At 40.7% G+C, this 20,720-nt stretch overlaps 1 protein-coding gene across 3 annotated transcripts in view; it reads left to right on the plus strand.

Moving 5' to 3' along the window:
* Nucleotides 1-1,366: 1,366 nt before the first annotated feature.
* LOC135546038 (NADPH--cytochrome P450 reductase) overlaps nt 1,367-20,720 on the plus strand; it is a 52,979-nt gene continuing 33,625 nt past the window's right edge. Inside the window, exons 1-12 of one of the 3 annotated variants that reach the window (XM_064974118.1) lie at nt 1,367-1,621; nt 1,849-1,967; nt 2,086-2,205; nt 2,358-2,417; nt 2,626-2,721; nt 3,556-3,645; nt 4,181-4,246; nt 5,996-6,057; nt 6,174-6,266; nt 6,366-6,430; nt 10,292-10,360; nt 10,654-10,762. In XM_064974118.1, coding sequence (XP_064830190.1) covers nt 1,553-1,621; nt 1,849-1,967; nt 2,086-2,205; nt 2,358-2,417; nt 2,626-2,721; nt 3,556-3,645; nt 4,181-4,246; nt 5,996-6,057; nt 6,174-6,266; nt 6,366-6,430; nt 10,292-10,360; nt 10,654-10,762 — 1,018 coding nt within the window. In that variant the 5' untranslated portion in view covers nt 1,367-1,552. Of the gene's footprint in view, nt 1,622-1,848; nt 1,968-2,085; nt 2,206-2,357; nt 2,418-2,625; nt 2,722-3,555; nt 3,646-4,180; nt 4,247-5,995; nt 6,058-6,173; nt 6,267-6,365; nt 6,431-10,291; nt 10,361-10,653; nt 10,763-12,010; nt 12,110-12,695; nt 13,070-20,720 lie in introns of those variants that run through there. The other 2 variants (XM_064974120.1, XM_064974119.1) reach the window with 2 other exon arrangements.

Consider the following 20,720-nt stretch of genomic DNA (forward strand, 5'->3'; position numbering starts at 1 on the left):
TCCCCCTTCTGATGACCAGGTGGCGAATCGCATCTCTGCATGTCTGGCAGACATATCAGTGTGGATGACGGATCACCACCTCAAGCTGAACCTCGGCAAGACGGAGCTGCTCTTCCTCCCGGGGAAGGACTGCCCGTTCCATGATCTCGCCATCACGGTTGACAACTCCATTGTGTCCTCCTCCCAGAGCGCTAAGAACCTTGGCGTGATCCTGGACAACGCCCTGTCGTTCTCAACTAACATCAAGGCGGTGGCCCGTTCCTGTAGGTTCATGCTCTACAACATCCGCAGAGTACGACCCTGCCTCACACAGGAAGCGACGCAGGTCCTAATCCAGGCACTTGTCATCTCCCGTCTGGATTACTGCAACCCGCTGTTGGCTGGGCTCCCTGCCTGTGCCATTAAACCCCTACAACTCATCCAGAACGCCGCAGCCCGCTTGGTGTTCAACCTTCCCAAGTTCTCTCACGTCACCCCGCTCCTCCGCTCTCTCCACTGGCTTCCAGTTGAAGCTCGCATCCGCTACAAGACCATGGTGCTTGCCTACGGAGCTGTGAGGGGAACGGCACCGCAGTACCTCCAGGCTCTGATCAGGCCCTACACCCAAACAAGGGCACTGCGTTCATCCACCTCTGGCCTGCTCGCCTCCCTACCACTGAGGAAGTACAGTTCCCGCTCAGCCCAGTCAAAACTGTTCGCTGCTCTGGCCCCCCAATGGTGGAACAAACTCCCTCACGACGCCAGGACAGCGGAGTCAATCACCACCTTCCGGAGACACCTGAAACCCCACCTCTTCAAGGAATACCTAGGATAGGATAAAGTAATCCTTCTCACCCCCCCTTAAATGATTTAGATGCACTATTGTAAAGTGGCTCTTCCACTGGATGTCAGAAGGTGAATTCACCAATTTGTAAGTCGCTCTGGATAAGAGCGTCTGCTAAATGACTTAAATGTAAATGTAAATGCAGTTATGGTTCAGTGGTTATGCATGTTGAGTTCTTGTTCATGGGAGAGGGGAAGATGTAGTAGGATGTTCCTTGGGGGTATCCGTACCTATGTATGACATGTGAGGGTTAGGTTAGTAAACATGCTGGAGCTAGAACCTCGTTGTCGTGCGTCCTTATTTTAGATAATACTACAGTCAACACTGCACTAGGACTGTTGTCCAAAACTGGTGTTAGTTGCAGAAGTAATAAATGAAGAAAACGAGTTGGATTGGGAGAATGTGATGAAAGATGTGATAAATAGATAATTGCAAGAGAGAACAATGTCCATGTCAATCAAGCATATTTGTAACAAAGTCAAAGTTCACTGCCTGCCATAAACAGCCCGTGGACACGTAATACACACTCCCTGAAAACGTTTCACATTACATTGTCAGGAACATAGTTTGTTCATATAGACTCGAGCTGCTCTCTGGTAGATTTAACAGCAAGACCCTATTGACATTGCCTGTGTTTTTGAGCAGAAGGCCTGTCTACCAGCCAGAGGACACAATTCCAGGAGGACACTAAGATTTCAGCAATTGGGAAACTCACAAAAGTTAGAAAATATGCCTCCAAGTTTGACAGCTGCACTGCAAGAGTGGGAAAGTCTAGAGAAAGAGTATCATCAGATTCAGGTGAGATGTCAGATCCTATTCTAATACAAATCAAATCAAATGTTATTTGTCACATGCGCCGAATACAACGGGTGTAGACTACCTTGAAACGCTTACGTAGTTACATAGTGTTACATACAGTAATCACAGTGGTTCATCTTGGAAGAATCATTAGAATAGATGTAATAGGCTATACATTATTGTCAGTATCTTCTATACTGATATGATATTTAAAATTTCGTTACTAGGAGAGCCACCGGCTATACTTGCAGAAACTAGAGGAAGTTTCCAAGCTGCAGAGTAATTGCTCTTTGTCTATCGCCCGCCAGAGGAGTAGACTTAAGGACATGTCTCAGTTAATGAAGAAGTAAGTTAATGCACACGCATACACGCTCTCACATACACACCTTCGCTCTCCTTCTCTAAACGGTTTCATGCACCCTAACACTGTTTTTCAAGGCCCTCTATCCATCCTTTATAAACAGATGCAATAAGGAGAGACTGACAGAGGAGGATGTAAAAACCTTGGATGAAATCAAGGAGCACATCAAAGCAAAACACAACACTTTCTTTGAAATGGAGGCTTTCCTTCCAAAGAAAAATGGGTACGAGTGTCACTACATTAAAAACATTATTTCACAGGTCTCAGGGGAGGGACATGTGAAAGAGTTGTTGGCTGTTTTCCTATTCTGAGGATTTATACATTTCAATGGCCAGTTAAATAAAACAATTCTCATTCACATCTCACAAACTACAGGTTGTATCTCAATCTTGTTCTGGGCAATGTAAGCGTGACTCTTCTGAGCAAACAATCAAAGTAAGTAGCTTCCACTTCAATGGATTTGCTAACTCTTAGAAATTTGAACATACTGTACTTCTTATCTAGTGAACCATAAACCCATTTGTCATTCTATTCCAAATGTCCCCATCAGATGGAGCTGATAATTAACAAATCATAAATCATCTTTCAACAGATGGCAACAGTGTGACTTTGCATGATTAAAAAAATGTTTCTTCCTCCTCAGATTTGCCTACAAAGATGAATATGAGAAATTCAAGCTGTACCTCACAGTTATACTGCTCCTATTCACCTTCATGTGTTATTGCTTTGTGAGCTACAGGTAAGCTTGAATAGCTATGAACACAAACAGGTAAACAGCAAAGACCGTGACGCAACCGAGGTGCACACAAACACATAAGGAAAAAATAATTACCCACAAAACACAGGTGGGAAAAGGCTACCTAAGTATAGTTCTCAATCAGAGACAACGACAGAAAGCTATCCCTGATTGAGAACCATACCCGGCCAAAAACAAAGAAATACAAAAACAGAAAAAAGAACATAGAATACCCACCCTAGTCACACCCTGGCCTAACCAAAATAGAGAATAAAAAGCCTCTCTATGGCCAGGGCGTGGCACACTTGATGGTTCTGCCTCACACTGAGAAATAACTAGTGATGCTAGGTTTTACACAGTCAAATGTGACAAAGAACAACATTTTTTTATAAAGAACAAATACAAATGATACATTTGTGACATCAATATATATTTTTTAAATGTAAAAAAAAAGATCAATACTTACATTTGACATTTTAGTCATTTAGCAGATGCTCTTATCCAAAATGAGTGACTTACAATCAGTGCATTTATCTTAAGATAGCTAGGTGAGACAACCACATATCACAGTCAAATATACAAGATACAAACATTCCATTTCACCTTAACAATGGCTGTATAGCGATTTGCAACAAAACCCATTTTAATACGCATCTAAAATCTATTCATAAAAAAATCTGAGAACAGTAATACTTTGCACACACATGAAGGTACCCATAAGCAATCATATGTCATTCAACCCTGTCTAGTGTCTGAATCTCTCTCTCTGTGTGAGCGTGCGTGTGTGCGTGTGTTTGTGTGCGCGCATGTTTGTTTGTGTGTCTGTACCCTGTCTAGATTTGTTGACGCAATCCTCAATTTCTTGCTGGTGTGGTACTACTGCACCCTCACTGTACGGGAGAGCATCCTCATCAGCAACGGGTCCAGGTAGGTCCGTCAGTCTTCAGACCTAATCCCTGGCTAAGAGATGATACATTCTTACACTGCTCAACAATAAATTACTTTGGCAAAATAGTAACTACTGCCTCCCGAGTGGCCCAGCGGTCACTACAGACCCAGGTTCGAGACCCATGAGGCGGCGCACAATTGGCCCAGCGTCGTCCGGGTTAGGGGAGGGTTTGGTTGGCCGGGATGTCCTTGTCCCATAAAGCTCTAGGGACTCCTGTTGCGGGCCAGGAGCATGCACGCTGTCATGGAAGCCAGTTGTATGGTGTTTCCTCTGACACATTGGTGCGGCCGGCTTCCGGGTTAAGTGGGCAGTGTCTCAAGAAGCAGTGTGGCTTCACCTCTCCTGAGTCAGTGCGGGAGTTGCAGCGATGACTGTAACTACCAATTGGGGAGAAGTTAAAAAAATATATATATAAAATAGTAACTACTACAGTATGATGCATTTATATAAGTACTCCCTCTTCATATTTGCCTATTCTGATTATTTTCTTGTTGTATTTGGTTAATGTTTCAGGATCAAAGGCTGGTGGGTTTTCCACCATTACGTCTCAGCCTTTCTGTCTGGAGTCATGCTGACATGGTGAGCTAACTCAGGAAGCGCTTGTTGCCAATAGTTGTACCAAACATGATCGTAAATTCAGTAGTCATCATAGTAAGTATTTAACACCTAGTTTACAGTTTAGCTTTAAGTTAAAAAATATTGCAAAGTAGACAAAATGCATCGCATTTCTAAGTAGTTTGTAGTGAAACAATAAATAAAAAAACTTTGAGAGAACAACCACACTGTAGGTTTTTTCATAGGCAGTTTCCATTTCAAGCAATGGTATGATAGATAGCAAACAATAGAATCCAGTTTGAATTTTCTATTCCTTGTCAATATTTTAAGTTAATTTACTGCAGTGGGCTAAATCAGGGTCACACTTAGTGTTTCTTGGTAGTCTTAAACAAATCGACTTTGAAACAAAAGTATACACCTCACACACATGGCTATGGGTTTAAAAAAAGAAGACACCTGTACAGTGCCTTGCGAAAGTATTCGGCCCCCTTGAACTTTGCAACCTTTTGCCACATTTCAGGCTTCAAACATAAAGATATAAAACTGTATTTTTTTGTGAAGAGTCAACAACAAGTGGGACACAATCATGAAGTGGAACGACATTTATTGGATATTTCTAACTTTTTTAACAAATCAAAAACTGCAAAATTGGGCGTGCAAAATTATTCAGCCCCTTTACTTTCAGTGCAGCAAACTCTCTCCAGAAGTTCAGTGAGGGTCTCTGAATGATCCAATGTTGACCTAAATGACGAATGATGATAAATACAATCCACCTGTGTGTAATCAAGTCTCCATATAAATGCACCTGCACTGTGATAGTCTCAGAGGTCCGTTAAAAGCGCAGAGAGCATCATGAAGAACAAGGAACACACCAGGCAGGTCCGAGATACTGTTGTGAAGAAGTTTAAAGCCGAATTTGGATACAAAAAGATTTCCCAAGCTTTAAACATCCCAAGGAGCACTGTGCAAGCGATAATATTGAAATGGAAGGAGTATCAGACCACTGCAAATCTACCAAGACCTGGCCGTCCCTCTAAACTTTCATCTCATACAAGGAGAAGACTGATCAGAGATGCAGCCAAGAGGCCCATGATCACTCTGGATGAACTGCAGAGATCTACAGCTGAGGTGGGAGACTCTGTCCATAGGACAACAATCAGTCGTATATTGCACAAATCTGGCCTTTATGGAAGAGAGGCAAGAAGAAAGCCATTTCTTAAAGATATCCATAAAAAGTGTTGTTTAAAGTTTGCCACAAGCCACCGGGGAGACACACCAAACATGTGGAAGAAGGTGCTCTGTTCACTTTTGACTGGTACTATAAAAAGTATATAAAAGTATATAAAAGTGCACTAAACAGGACAGACTGACCAGGGAAGTGAACTAGACAGAAGATAAAAGCTAAGACAACAGAGTATCTGAGTAAGCCTGTGTGAAGATGTGGATAGGTGTATGGATTGTGGGGTCCTGACATGGCGAGGGAGTTCCAGAGTTGGGGAACTACAGTTCTAAAAGTCTGATCTCCCATGGAGAGGAGCGTGGTGTGAAGGATGGTGAGGAGGCCAGCGTCCGAGGAGTGCAGTGAACAGGTGGGAGTGTAGGGATGCAGGAGGACAGTAAGGTATGTGGGCGCCAGTCCATTGAGTGCTTTGTAGGTGAGCATTAGCAATATAAAGATGATCCTGTATTAAACTGTTAGGAGGTGAAGTTCAACAGTATACAGTATATAATATAGTACACTGTATTTAAAAGTCATTGTCTGATGTCTCTTAGGCCTGATGGATACCTGTACCAGAATTTCAGGAACCAATTCCTCGCCTACTCTTTGTATCAAAGTAAGCTTTCGTACTTAAAAAACAAGGAATACATTAGTGTTACAACAATTACAAGTAATTGTCGAGTTAAAAAAAAATGTCATCCACTTCTTTGTGTGTGTGTGTGTGCATCACAGGCATCGTTCACTGTATGCAGTACTACTATCAGAGCGGCTGTCTGTACAGACTAAGAACCCTGGGAGAAAGACACAACATGGACCTGACTGTGGGTGAGACTCAATGTAATAATTACAATGGCCCTCCATGTTATAGCTACATAGTTACAGATACATTTGTTTACGTCTACGCTGTGTCCATCTATCTTTTAGAAGGATTTCAGTCCTGGATGTGGCAAGGGCTGACATTTCTTCTGCCCTTCCTGTTTTTTGGTCATGTGAGTATGCGATCTGGCTGTGTGATTCCTCTCAGCTCAGCGTTAGTTGATCTGGAGTTAGTTTGCTTTGTCACGTAATGTAATGCTGAGTCACACTGAGGCTACTTTGTTGTTGCATAGGGATTGCATAATAAATCACACATATAGTGCCTACAAAATGTAATCACACCCCTTGACTTTTCTCAACATTTTGTTGTTTTACAAAGTGGGATTAAAATGGATTTCATTGTCATTTTTGGTAAATCTACACACGTGAATTTATAAAAATGTAAAATAAAACACATCTTGATTATATAAATCAAATGTTATTGGTCACGTACACATATTTTGCAAATGTTATCGCAGGTGCAGCAAAATTGTGTTTCTAGCTCCAACAGTGCAGTAATACCTAACAATACAATATGCACAAATCCCCAAAATAAAAAAGGAATAATTATGAGGATTAGGATGAGCAATGTTAGAGTCCAGAATATAAATATATACAGTTGAAGTCGGAAGTTTACATACACCTTAGCCAAATACATTGTTTTTCACAATTCCTGACATAAATGTCCTAGTAAAGATCAACACTTCATTTTAAGAATGTGAAATGTCAGAATAATAGTTGAGAGTGATTTATTTAAGCTTTTATTTCTTTCATCACATTCCCAGTGGATCAGAAGTTTACATACATTCAATTAGTGTTTGGTAACATTGCCTTTAAATTGTTTAACTTGGGTGAAACGTGTCGGGTAGCCTTCCACAAGCTTCCTGCAATAAGTTGGGTGATTTTTGGCCAATTCCTCCTGACAGAGCTGGTGTAACTGAGTCAGGTTTGTAGGCCTCCTTGCTCACACATGCTTTTACAGTTCTGCCCACAAATTGTCTATAGGTTGAGGTCGGGGCTTTGTGATGGCACTCCAATACCTTGACTTGGTTGTCTTTCAGCTATTTTGCCACAACTTTGGAAGTATGCTTGGGGTCATTGTCCATTTGGAAGACCCATTTGTGACCAAGCTTTAACTTCCTGAGTGATGTCTTGAGATGTTGCTTCAATATATCCACATGATTTTCCTACCTCATGATGCCATCTATTTTGTGAAGTGCACCAGTCCCTCCTGCAGCAAAGCTCCCCCATAACATGATGCTGTCATCCCGTGTTTCATCGTTGGGATGGTGTTCTTCGGCTTGCAAGCCTCCCCCTTTTTCCTCCAAACATAACGATGGTCATTAACAGTTCTATTTTTGTTTCATAAGACCAGAGGACATTTCTCCAAAAAGTTCAATATTTGTCCCCATGTGCAGGTGCAAACCGTAGTCTGGCTTTTTATGGCGGTTTTGGAGCAGTGGCTTCTTCCTTGCTGAGTGGCCTTTCAGCTTATGTCGATATTGGACTTGTTCTACTGTGGATAAAGATAATTTTGTACCTGTTTCCTCCAGTATCTTCACAAGGTCCTTTGCTGTTGTTCTGGGATTGATTTGTACTTTCCCACCAAAGTGCGTTCATCTCTTGGAGACAGAACACGTCTCCTTCCTGAGCGGTATGACGGCTGCGTGGTCCCATGGTGTTTATACTTGCATACCATTGTTTGTACAGGTGAACATGGTACCTTCAGGCATTGTGAGTTGTGGAAGTCTACAATATTTTTTCTGAGGTCTTGGTTGATTTCTTTTGATTTTCGCATGATGTCAAGCATAGAGGCACTGAGTTTGAAGGTAGGCCTTGAAATACATCCACAGGTACACCTCCAATTGACTCAAATTATGTTAATTAGCCAATCAGAAGCTTCTAAAGCCATGACATAATTTTCTGGAATTTTCCAAGCTGTTTAAAGGCACAGTCAACTAAGTGTATGTAAACTTCTGACCCCCTGGAATGGTGATACAGTGAGTTATAAGTGAAATAATCTGTCTGTAAACAATTGTTGGAAAATTTACTGGTGTCATGCACAAAGTAGATGTCCTAACCGACTTGCCAAAACTATAGTTTGTTCACAAGAAATTTGTGGAGTGGTTGAAAAACGAGTTTTAATGACTAAGTGTATGTAAACTTCCGACTTCAATTGTATGTGTTTGATGTGTATGTATAGACATTACGGGCAATATATGAATAGAAAAGATGTGTACAGCAGTAGTTATATAGGATGAGCCTTGACTAGAATATAGTATATGTCATGTTCTGACCCTAGTTCCTGTGTTATGTTTTTTTAGTTGGTCAGGACGTGAGTTGGGTGGGCATTCTATGTTTTGTGTTTCTAGGTTTGTTTTCTGTGTTCGGCCTAGTATGGTTCTCAATCAGAGGCAGGTGTCGTTAGTTGCCTCTGATTGAAAATCATACTTAGGTAGCCTGGGTATCACTGTTTTGTGGGTGATTGTTTCCGTGTCTGTTCGCCACATGGTACTGTTTCGGTTTTGTTCACGTTTATTGTTTTGTATTCATTGAGTGTTCAGTTCATGTTTTTAAACAAACAACCATGGACACTTTCCACGCCGCAGCTTGGTCCGATCCTTGCTACACCTCTTCAGATGAAGTGGAGGAAAACCTTTACAGTATATACAGTGGGGCAAAAAAGTATTTAGTCAGCCACCAATTGTGCAAGTTCTCCCACTTAAATAGATGAGAGAGGCCTGTAATTTTCATCATAGGTACACTTCAATTATGACAGACAAAATGAGAAAAAAAATCCACAAAATCACAGTGTAGGATTTTTCATGAATTTATTTGCAAATTATGGTGGAAAATAAGTATTTGTATTCATAACGCTTTGTATTCAGGACAAAAAGTTGATTTCTTCGTCTCATTTTTTTGCATCATTACTTAAGTTGCTTGTTGCAAACAGGATGCATGTTTTTGAAAATGTTTATTATGTACAGACTTTTCACTCAGACTCTTCATTTAGGTTAGAGTAACTACAATGTTGTTGTTTCATCCTCAGTTTTCTCATATCACAACCATTGGCATGGTGAAATCCTTGAGCAGTTTCCTTCCTCTCCGGCACCTGAGCTAGGAAGGTATCTTTATAGTGACTGGATGTATTGATTCACCATCCCAAGCCTAATTAATAACTTCACAATGCTCAAAGGGCTTCTTTTTTTAAATCTTTTTTTTTTTTTACACATCTACCAATTGGTGCCCTTCTTTGCAAGGCATTGAAAAACCTCCCTGGTCTTTGTGGCGGAATCTGTGCTTGAAATTCACTGCTCGAATTAGATATTTGTATGTGTGTGGTACAGAGATGGGGTAGTTATTCATTAATAGTGGTTTTCATGATTTTCTTTAACGTAGAATAAGTCCATGCAACTTATTCTGCGATTTGTTAAGCACAGTTTAACTCCTAAACTTATTTAGGCTTGCCATAAGAAAGGGGTTCAATTCTTATTGACTCAAGACATTTCAGTTGAATTTACTCATGATTTTAACATTTTCTTCAAACAAAATTCCACTTTGACATTATGGGGTATTGTGTGTAGGCCAGTGACACAGTCTCAATTTAATCCATTTTAAATTCAGGCTGCAAACACAACAACATTTGGAAAAAGTCAAGGGGTGTGAATACTTTCTGAAGGCACTACTTCAGTCATATTGTAGAATTATGCTTTATCATGTTTTAGTGGCTCCTGAACCAGACCTGCGTTTCTAACTTGAAATAATTATTTCAAATACTTTATCTGTGCCTGTTAACTTGCCTGGCTTAATAAACAAATAGAAAAGTCCTAAAACTGCTAACCCTGCCCATCGGGAACTCCAGGCAGGCTCAAGTATGTGTTCAAACTATTTTTTATCAAGTATTTTTCAAATATTTGAACCCAGGTCTGCCCTGAACATTTTGTTGACCTAGCACTTGGTATTGTGTGTGTGTAACGTGATGTTTTGTTTTGCAGTTTTGGCAACTCTACAACGGACTCTCTCTGTTCAGGATGGCTCGGCTCCCAGACTGTCAAGAGTGGCAGGTCAGTGTGCCCCCAGACAGCTTTCCTGATAGACATATTCTTTGCTCCATTCACCCCCTAAAGTGACTCAGTTGATAATGATAAAGAGGGCCTCATGTCTTAGCAATGTTAATGTGTGAACAGGGCATGGGGCTTGTACAAAAAATGTTGATTTATTTATTAAACGTATTACGCCCTTTAGATTATAGTCTCCCATCCATAAAAGCAGACAACAAGCCATCCAGTTTTCTATTATATAATTATAAAAAAAAGTTGTCTTATGCCAGTATTCACAATTTCTGGTGTCATTCTAGGTCTCAATGTGTGGAATCTCTTTCCTCATTCTGTTCATGGGCAACTTCCTCACTACTGTTGCAGTAGTCCGCACCAAGCTCAAGAGCAAGGACCAGGCAAAACCCAAGGGTCAGTGAGATGAAGAGGATACACAGAAACTGCATCTGCTGGTTCATCATATAGGAGCTTCTCTGGAACATTTCCATAATCATGGCTCATTTACTAGTGACAGAGGATCATGGGCAGTATTCAATGATCCCCAACTTTGGTTGCTTTGGGGTTGCTACTGTATAGATTTGTGATTTGGATAAATATAACGATAGTTTCTGCTCAATATAATAATGGCACAGCAGTTTATGGTGTGACTTAGACATTTCAGAATAATTTCTACTAAATTAAAAGGACAGCAGAAGAGTCACAGTGTGATTGTGCAATAACATGGCCTCTTATTGCTAAAATAATAAATGATATACTGTGGACCGATCTCATACCCCATCTTCAGGTGTGTGTGAGAGATACCACAAGGCTTGACAGATTTATTGATTCCATGGATATCATCCCATGAGGTACAGGTCTGTGCTACACTGATATCTGTTCTTGGTACTATCAACAATCAAAATACACTTTATTTAACTAGGCAAGACAGTTAAGAACAAATTCATATTTACAATGACAGCCTACCTGGGGAACAGTGGGTTAACTTCCTTGTTCAGGGGCAGTATAACCCAGGGATTTGATCTTGCAACCTTTCGGTTACTAGTTCAATGCTCTAACCACTAGACTACCCGCCTTAATCTTTCATTATTTTATTTAACCTTTATTTTACTAGGCAAGTCAGTTAAGAACAAATTCTTATTTTCAATGACGGCCTAGGAACAGTGGGTTAACTGCCTGTTCAGGGGCAGAACCTGTACTTTGTCAGCTTGGGGGTTTGAACTTGCAACCTTTCGGTTACTAGTCCAATGCTCTAACCACTAGGCTATCCTGCCACCCCATTATGCGAGGATACCTTCAATATGACTGAAGGTAACTTGTTTCAGGGATGTGCAGACAGTTTGTACTATTGGGTGGATTACATAACCTTGACTCCTGGCCCACTGCACTGTGATCTGTGTTGTACTATTCCAGTTATATGTGCACGTCATTAGGTAATGTCTTTATGGACTAGTCCATTTCTTAAAATGTGTATTCTTCAAAGTGAGATACTCAGAAAATATCGTGAATAAGCAAATAAGTATAGTTAATTTAATTGTTAGACAAAAAATTATGTGTGATTATATGTATTTTTGTACACGTGATCTGACCTTTCAACCGATAGCATGTCGTGACTTGTATATCAATTTTTTCACTATTGAGTAGTAAGTACTACACCCCTTGAGAAAAACTGTTTTGGTTTCGTCCTACTGAGTGACGGCACGGTAAAGTTTCCCCATTGTGTTGTACACTGTGGTTTTGCATGACGTTGAAGACGAGAAGGTAAGTAGCTAGCTGAAAGTCAGTTATGTTTCATATAGTAAAGTGCCGTTTCCTTGACAGCATTGAATATTATTGTCCTGAGAATGGATTGTAATTCATGTTAAGTTTATATCAAATTTAGATAGCTAAACTGGCCTTGTCGAGCTACTTGGCTAACTAACCAACTGTCAAGCAAGTAACGTTACTACTGTATAATGTTAACGTTAGAACTAACACAGTTTTCAGCAAGTATAGCTAACCTTAGCTATCTAGCTAATGGATAAATAGTTATATTTTGCTATTTTAGTTTATAAGTTTACAAAACACTTTTTAGTGTTTTAGTTAACAGCTTTGCCACTTGTCACTTTGTAGAGTCAGCTAGTAGCAGCTAACGTTAGTAGTTTGGTGTTTGATTGCTAATGTCGTGGTCAAGTAACATTCCAATTTATATAGGTCGTTATCAATTAAAGGACACAATAAGGTGCAGAGCGTTACATTTGCCGCCTCCAGGGGCAACTGGGCAAGGAGACCGCTAAAACAATTGACAACTGCGTGCTGTTCAAAGGATTGTTAAATGTTAACGATTTGGTTGTAATCATCAATTCTTGAAGAGCATAGTCAGAACTACAAATGTCCGATTATTCCATTCAAAACAATTTCGCATAGCTCTAGCGTCAGTTATACAGCAAGCAACTGGATGCTTTTCATGATAAGTAAACGTCAATTGATAATGTAATTTTAGATACGCGAGAGTAGCCTGACGGTAGCTCTCTATTGGCCACCATTAACTGGATATTTGAGTGATATAACATACAAGTGAACTATACCTGACAAGGATGAGTGGTTTAGGTAAATTTCCAATTATTTGTGCACTCTGCATGCCAAGCAGCAGAAGGGACCATTTGCTGATGTACTATTAGCTGATCATGTTTACTTTTAAAGCGACCGGTATAAACGTTGTACAGTCGCCTAAACATAGTGGTAAGTAGACGTTTTATGTATATTTTTCTCCAACCTAGCAAAGTTACCGAACATTATCCCCTTTTCAACATGGTTTAAGTGTTTAATCACGATTGCGGATGACAGACATGATAGCTAGGCTACTTTGATGGACCACGTCAAATCGGCTAGCGAGCTAATAACATCACGTCAATATGCATAGTTGGCTAACTTTCCGGGGTTAAGCTAGATGGGTATATCCAAATATTGTTTGATTTGCTTGCCATCTCTAGTGGTGATAACAGAAGTTTAACTGACCACTTTACCAGGACAAGGACTTGCTTATGTCAAGCTCTTTCCAAAAGCCTTAAGCAACCTAAATGACACGTTGTTTGCTTAGTTCGCTACATGGCAAATGGATAGGCTACTCTAAATGTATCTGAAGTTACATGATACATTTGCGTTTACTCATCATGAACAGCAGGCAGTAAACGTTACTTGCTGTATAACTCTGATATGGCTACATTTAGAATAATCGGAAATGTGTAGTTCCGACTATGCTCTTCCGGAGGTCTTGGTATTAAAACCAAATAGTTATAAACATGTATTTAATAATCCCCCTGAGAACAGCGTTTAAATTGGTTGTTAATGGTTTTAGATGAGCTGGGAGGCTCCTTGGCCCCAAGTAGCCAAATCGAACGCTCTGCACCATATTGTGACGTATTGTTGATGACGACCTATAGCTAGCTAAACATTCTCAAGCTTTGTAGCCCTTGATCATGACTCATTGGGTGAAGGCGTCTTTTGTGTGGGGGAGTTTTGTAAAGGGCACGACGTTCTCTGAACATTAACACACTACTTGTGGTATGGTTTTGGAAGCATAAGGACCTTATCTTTCATACCATCATGAAATAATAATAATGGGGAAAAAAGGTAAAATTGTTACCTTTTTATATGGTTAGTGTTCCCACATGTCCATATCTCCATGTTACTATGCGTGTTTACGGAAGACAGACAGAATACAGTGCTAAATTAGCTGTCTAGCATGCTCGGAACGAAAACTTGTGTGTAACAGAAGAAGGCCGCCAGAAACGTGTTGTCATTGAAAAATACTGAAAGCTGTAACTGTGATTTAAAGCCGGTTAAAACAGTGTATATTTTGATTTGTGAAATCATTTTGATGTCATATGAAAGTGAAGGGCTTCATGTTTCTAGAACTGTATTGCAATTTCAGTCAATGAATCAAATGTATTTATATAGCCATCATTACATCAGCTGATGTCACAAAGTGCTGTACAGAAACCCAGCCTAAAACCCCAAACAGCAAGCGATGCAGGTGTAGAAGCACAGTGGCTAGGAACAACTCCATAGGAAGGCCAGCACCTAGGAAGAAACCTAGAGAGGAACCAGGCTATGAGGAAACCCAGCCTCTTCTGGCTGTGCCGGGTGGATATTATAACAGAGATTATAATTTGAGAATCGATTTGCGTTTAGGTTGAGTATTTTACTTTTTTGTCAGCCAGAGTCAGTTTACCTCTGAATATGGCATATACGGTCCTTGGACCATAGGCGTAATGGTAGGCTCCTTGTGTACAACTTACATTTACATTTACATTTAAGTCATTTAGCAGACGCTCTTATCCAGAGCGACTTACAAATTGGACATACAGTACAATAAAATAATCTGTACTTAGAAACATCTCAACAAAAACATAATTAACCAAGCATTTGTGGTGCTGCATGTCTATTGGTCAGAAAAGGTTAAAACGTTAAAGTTTGAAGTTATTTTGAGTATGCTCTTTTCCGTACAACAACTAGGCCTATCTATATGCATCTTTTTGGTCTATCGCACAGACCGGTCCAGTATGCATTTGAAATCATGTCTGGCCACCAACATGATATTTGAAGCTTATAAAGAAATAAACTACCAGCCTAAATATACCTTTTCATATCCTTAACTGTGCTTTTACCAAGTCGCACAAATTGGAAATGGAAGAACAGTACAAAGAGTGGAGCTTCCCTGAGAGGATAACGTATCTACAAATTTCTATGAGCAGTCATCAAACATCAAGCCATTTTGAAATCATGTCACAAAACCATGCAGACGAGTTTTGCCCTTGACAGTGCAATAATAAAACTGCACTCGTGTTCAGATGTCAGTCAAAAGCCTGGAACTGAAGATACAAAAAACATTTTCCCTTCTCTTTTCTGAAAAGAACAAAACTAAGCAATAGACCAATGGAGTGCAAGCACTTGGCGACTTACTGATATCATGTAATGTTGTAATAGACAGACATAAACCTGCTGACTGGTCAGTGGGTGAACTGTCACAGGCTTTTGTAAACAAACATAACCTGTGTCTAATCAAAGATGCTCTCTCAGCTACTGCAGATATGAGTTAGAATGTCTTCTATAGAAATCAATTAAAGCACTCCAGTATCCAGTAAAAGTCCTTGTTTTTGAAAGAAACGCTATTTTCTTAGCACAGCTGAAACCTGTTGTTCTGATCAAAGAAGCAACAAAACTGGCCTTCCCCAGACCAGTTGAGCATCTGGAGCATCAGCATCCGTGGGCTCGACTACAGGCTCAAAACGGCCAGAAACAAAGCACCTTCTTCCGAAACGTGTCAGTCCACTCTTGTTCCGAGAAATGAAGGCTACTCCATGCGAGAAACCGCCAAGAAACTGAAAATCTCGCACAACGCTGTGCACAACTCCCTTCACAGAACAGCGCAATCCGGCCCCAACCAGAACAGAACGTTTTCATATCCTTAACTGTGCTTTTACCAAGTCGCACAAATTGGAAATGGAAGAACAGTACAAAGAGTGGAGCTTCCCTGAGAGGATAACGTATCTACAAATTTCTATGAGCAGTCATCAAACATCAAGCCATTTTGAAATCATGTCACAAAACCATGCAGACGAGTTTTGGGCTAGAGTCTGAATTTAGTTCATGTCACAGAATCGCATATCTGTTTCTTGTTATTAGTGTAATAATACATTGTTTATATGTTAGGTATATTGTTTGATGGCTGTTTTTAATTAGTCTATTTTGTCCGAAGTTAATAAATTAGCGATATGATGTCATTAACCACGGGAGATAAGGAAAGAGGCATGAGATTAACTCTTGTGACCTGTTGCACTCTGGCAGACGTGGATATTACATGTGAATTGCTAAACATGAATCAGCATAAGCTGTCAACAACAATAACCTAGCTCTTACAATTTAGCATTTAGTATTCATGTTTCATAAATTAGACATCTCTACAGGCCATTATCCAGAGCCATGTTTAAACTTTATACACTTTATAGAAACCAGCAACAGTTGAAGTCAGAGGTTTACATGCGCTTTGGTTGGAGTCATTAAAACTTGTTTTTCAAACACTCCACAAATTTATTTTTAAATACTATAGTTCTGGCAAGTCGGTTAGGATATCTACTTTGTCCGTGAAACAAGTCATTTTTCCAACTTTTGTTTACAGACAGATTATTTCACTGATAATTCACTGTATCACAATTCCAGTGGGTCAGAAGTTTACATACACTAAGTTGACTGTGCCTTTAAATAGCTTAGATAGTCCAGAAAATTATGCTATGGCTTTAGAAGCGTCTGATAATTAACATAATTTGAGTCAATTGGAGGTGTACCTGTGGATGTATTTCAAGGCCTACCTTCAAACTCAGTGCCTCTTTGCTTGACATCATGGGAAAATCAAAAGAAATCAGCCAAGACCTCTGAAAACAAATTGTAGACCTCCACAAGTCTGGTTCATCCTTGGGAGCAATTTCCAAATGCCTGAAGGTACCACGTTCATCTGTACAAACAATAGTATGCAAGTATAAACACCATGGGACCACGCAGCCATCATACCGCTCAGGAAGGAGACACGTTTTGTGTCCTAGAGATTAATATACTTTGGTGTGAAAAGTACAAATCAATCCCAGAACAACAGCAAAGGACCTTGTGAAGATGCTGGAGGAAACAGGTACAAAAGTATCTATATCCACAGTAAAACAAGTCCAATATCGACATAAGCTTAAAGTCCTCTCTGCAAGGAAGAAGCCACTGCTCCAAAATCGCCATTAACAAATCCACACTACGGTTTGCAACTGCACATGGGGACAAAGATCGTACTCTTTCTATTATTCTGACATTTCACATTCTTAAAATAAAGTGGAGATCCTAACTGACCTGGACTTGCATAAAGCTGGAAAGGGTTCAAAAAAGTATCTTTAAGAGCCTTGATGTTCATCAGTCCACGTTAAGACAAATTGTCTATAAATGGAGAAAGTTCAGCACTGTTGGTATTCTTCCTAGGAGTGGCCGTCCTGCAAAGATGACTGCAAGAGCACAGAGCAGAATGCCCAATGAGGTTAAGAATCCTAGTGTCAGCTAACGACTTACAGAAATCTCTGGAACGTGGTAACATCTCTGACGAGTCTATGATATGTAAAAACACTAAACAAGAATAGTGTTCATGGGAGGACACCACAAAAGAAGCCACTGCTGTCCAAAAAAACCCATTGCTGCATGTCGGAAGTTCGCAAAAGAGCACCTGGATGTTCCACAGTGCATCTGGCAAAATATTCTGTGGACAGTTGAGTTGTTTGGAAGGAACAAACAATGTGTGGAGAAAAAAAGGCGCAGCATGCCAACATCAACCTCATCCCAAATGTAAAGTATGGTGGAGGGAGCATCAGTTTGGGACTGATTTTCTGCCTCAGGGCCTGGACCGCTTGTTTATCATCGATGGGAAATTAATTCCCAATTTTTTTTATTTGGACATTTTGCAGGAGAATGTAAGGCTCTGTCCGCCAATTGAGGCTCTACAGAAGTGGGGTGACGCAACAGGACAACGACCCAAAAAACAGAAGTAAATCAACAACAGAATGGCTTCAATAGAAGGAAAATACACCTTCTGGAGTGGCCCAGTCAGTCCTCTGACCTCAACCCGATTTGAGATGCTGTGGCATGACCTCGAGAGCAGTTCACACCAGACATCTCTAGAATATTGCTGAACTGGAACAGTTTTGTAAAGAGAAATGGTCCAAAATTCCTCCTGACAGAAAATGTTAGGTTGAGTTTGTTGCTTCCAAAGGATGGTCAACCAGTTATTAAATCCAAGGTTCACATACTTTTTCCATCCTGCACTGTGAATGTTTACACGGTGTGGTCAGTAAAGACATGAAAACATGTAATTGTTTATTAGTTTAAGCAGACTGCGTTTGTCTATTATTGTGACCTAGATGAAGACCAGATCAAATTTTCCAAAGGGTTCACGTAGTTTTCTTGCCACTGTATGTCTCCTAACAGCCAGAACGTGCCACTTGGCCAGTGCACCATGGCTGACAAAGCACACTTTCTAAATGCTTGTTCAGCAGTTTATTTTCCTTTTTGTCAATGCTCCTGTGGTTAGTCATTACAAATCATTATTGCCTTCCTCCTTATGAAATGGCACAAGTTGAGATGGTGGTTGCTGTGTGTCAGCTTGCACTGCTAATTTGTTTGACTTGGAATGAGCGAAGCACTTAAACATTATCTGGGTGAATGTAAATTTAATTTCTTCCTAGTACTGGGCCGCCTACAACGTGCACATTTTTAAGGGCCTAATCATATAATTATTTAGAATCCCTATTTCAATAGGTAGTTACATCAATAAAATGTCACAAAGGTGCAGAACGTTTGATTTGCCTGCTGGGGGACGAGGCAACCCCCAGCGCCACAAACTATTGACGAGTCTGTGTTGTTTTCAATTCGGAAATTATTCAGACCCCTTCACTTTTTCCACATTTTGTGACGTTACAACCTTAATCAAAAATAATAATACATAAAAAAAAAGAAATCCTCATTCTTAGGCCTCCCGGGTAGCGCAGTGGTTAAGGGCGCTGTACTGCAGCGCCAGCTGTGCCACCAGAGACTCTGGGTTTGCACCCAGGCTCTGTCGTAACTGGCCGCGACCGGGAGGTCCGTGGGGCGATGCACAATTGGCCTAGCGTCGTCCGGGTTAGGGAGGGTTTGGCCGGTAGGGAAGTCCTTGTCTCATCGCGCACCAGCGACTCCTGTGGCGGGCCGGGCGCAGTGCGCGCTAACCAAGGTTGCCAGGTGCACGCTAACCAAGGTTGCCAGGTGCATGGTGTTTCCTCCGACACATTGGTGCGGCTGGCTTCCGGGTTGGATCCGCGCTGTGTTAAGAAGCAGTGTGGCTTGGTTGGGTTGTGTATTGGAGGACACATGACTTTCAACCTTCGTCTCTCACGAGCCAGTACGGGAGTTGTAGCAATGAGACAAGATAGTAACTACTAAAAACAATTGGATACCATGAAATTGGGGAGAAAAAGGGGTAATAAAAAAATACAGTGCCTTGCAAAAGTATTCGGCCCCCTTGAACTTTGCGACCTTTTGCCACATTTCAGGCTTCAAACATAAAGATATAAAACTGTATTTGTTTGTGAAGAATCAACAACAAATGGGACACAATCATGATGTGGAACGACATTTATTGGATATTTCAAACTTTTTTAACAAATCAAAAACTGAAAAATTGGGCGTGCAAAATTATTCAGCCTCCTTAAGTTAATACTTTGTAGCGCCACCTTTTGCTGCGATTACAGCTGTAAGTCGCTTGGGGTATGTCTCTATCAGTTTTGCACATCGAGAGACTGAAATTTTTTCCCATTCCTCCTTGCAAAACAGCTCGAGCTCAGTGAGGTTGGATGGAGAGCATTTGTGAACAGCAGTTTTCAGTTCTTTCCACAGATTCTCGATTGGATTCAGGTCTGGACTTTGACTTGGCCATTCTAACACCTGGATATGTTTATTTTTGAACCATTCCATTGTAGATCTTGCTTTATGTATTGGATCATTGTCTTGTTGGAAGACAAATCTCCGTCCCAGTCTCAGGTCTTTTGCAGACTCCATCAGGTTTTCTTCCAGAATGGTCCTGTATTTGGCTCCATCCATCTTCCCATCAATTTTAACCATCTTCCCTGTCCCTGCTGAAGAAAAGCAGGCCCAAACCATGATGCTGCCACCACCATGTTTGACAGTGGGGATGGTGTGTTCAGGGTGATGAGCTGTATTGCTTTTACGCCAAACATAACGTTTTGCATTGTTGCCAAAAAGTTCAATTTTGGTTTCATCCGACCAGAGCACCTTCTTCCACATGTTTGGTGTGTCTCCCAGGTGGCTTGTGGCAAACTTTAATTGACACTTTTTATGGATATCTTTAAGAAATGGCTTTCTTCTTGCCACTCTTCCATAAAGGCCAGATTTGTGCAATATACGACTGATTGTTGTCCTATGGACAGAGTCTCCCACCTCAGCTGTGGATCTCTGCAGTTCATCTAGAGTGATCATGGGCCTCTTGGCTGCATCTCTGATCAGTCTTCTCCTTGTATGAGCTGAAAGTTTAGAGGGACGGCCAGGTCTTGGTAGATTTGCAGTGGTCTGATACTCCGTCCATTTCAATATTATCGCTTGCTCAGTGCTCCTTGGGATGTTTAAAGCTTGGGAAATATTTTTGTATTCAAATCCGGCTTTAAACTTCTTCACAACAGTATCTCGGACCTGCCTGGTATGTTCCTTGTTCTTCATGATGCTCTCTGCGCTTCTAACGGACCTCTGAGACTATCACAGTGCAGGTGCATTTATACGGAGACTTGATTACACACAGGTGGATTGTATTTATCATCAT

Source organism: Oncorhynchus masou, chromosome 9, assembly GCF_036934945.1.
Source record: "Oncorhynchus masou masou isolate Uvic2021 chromosome 9, UVic_Omas_1.1, whole genome shotgun sequence".
In the NCBI taxonomy this organism is placed as follows: domain Eukaryota; kingdom Metazoa; phylum Chordata; class Actinopteri; order Salmoniformes; family Salmonidae; genus Oncorhynchus; species Oncorhynchus masou.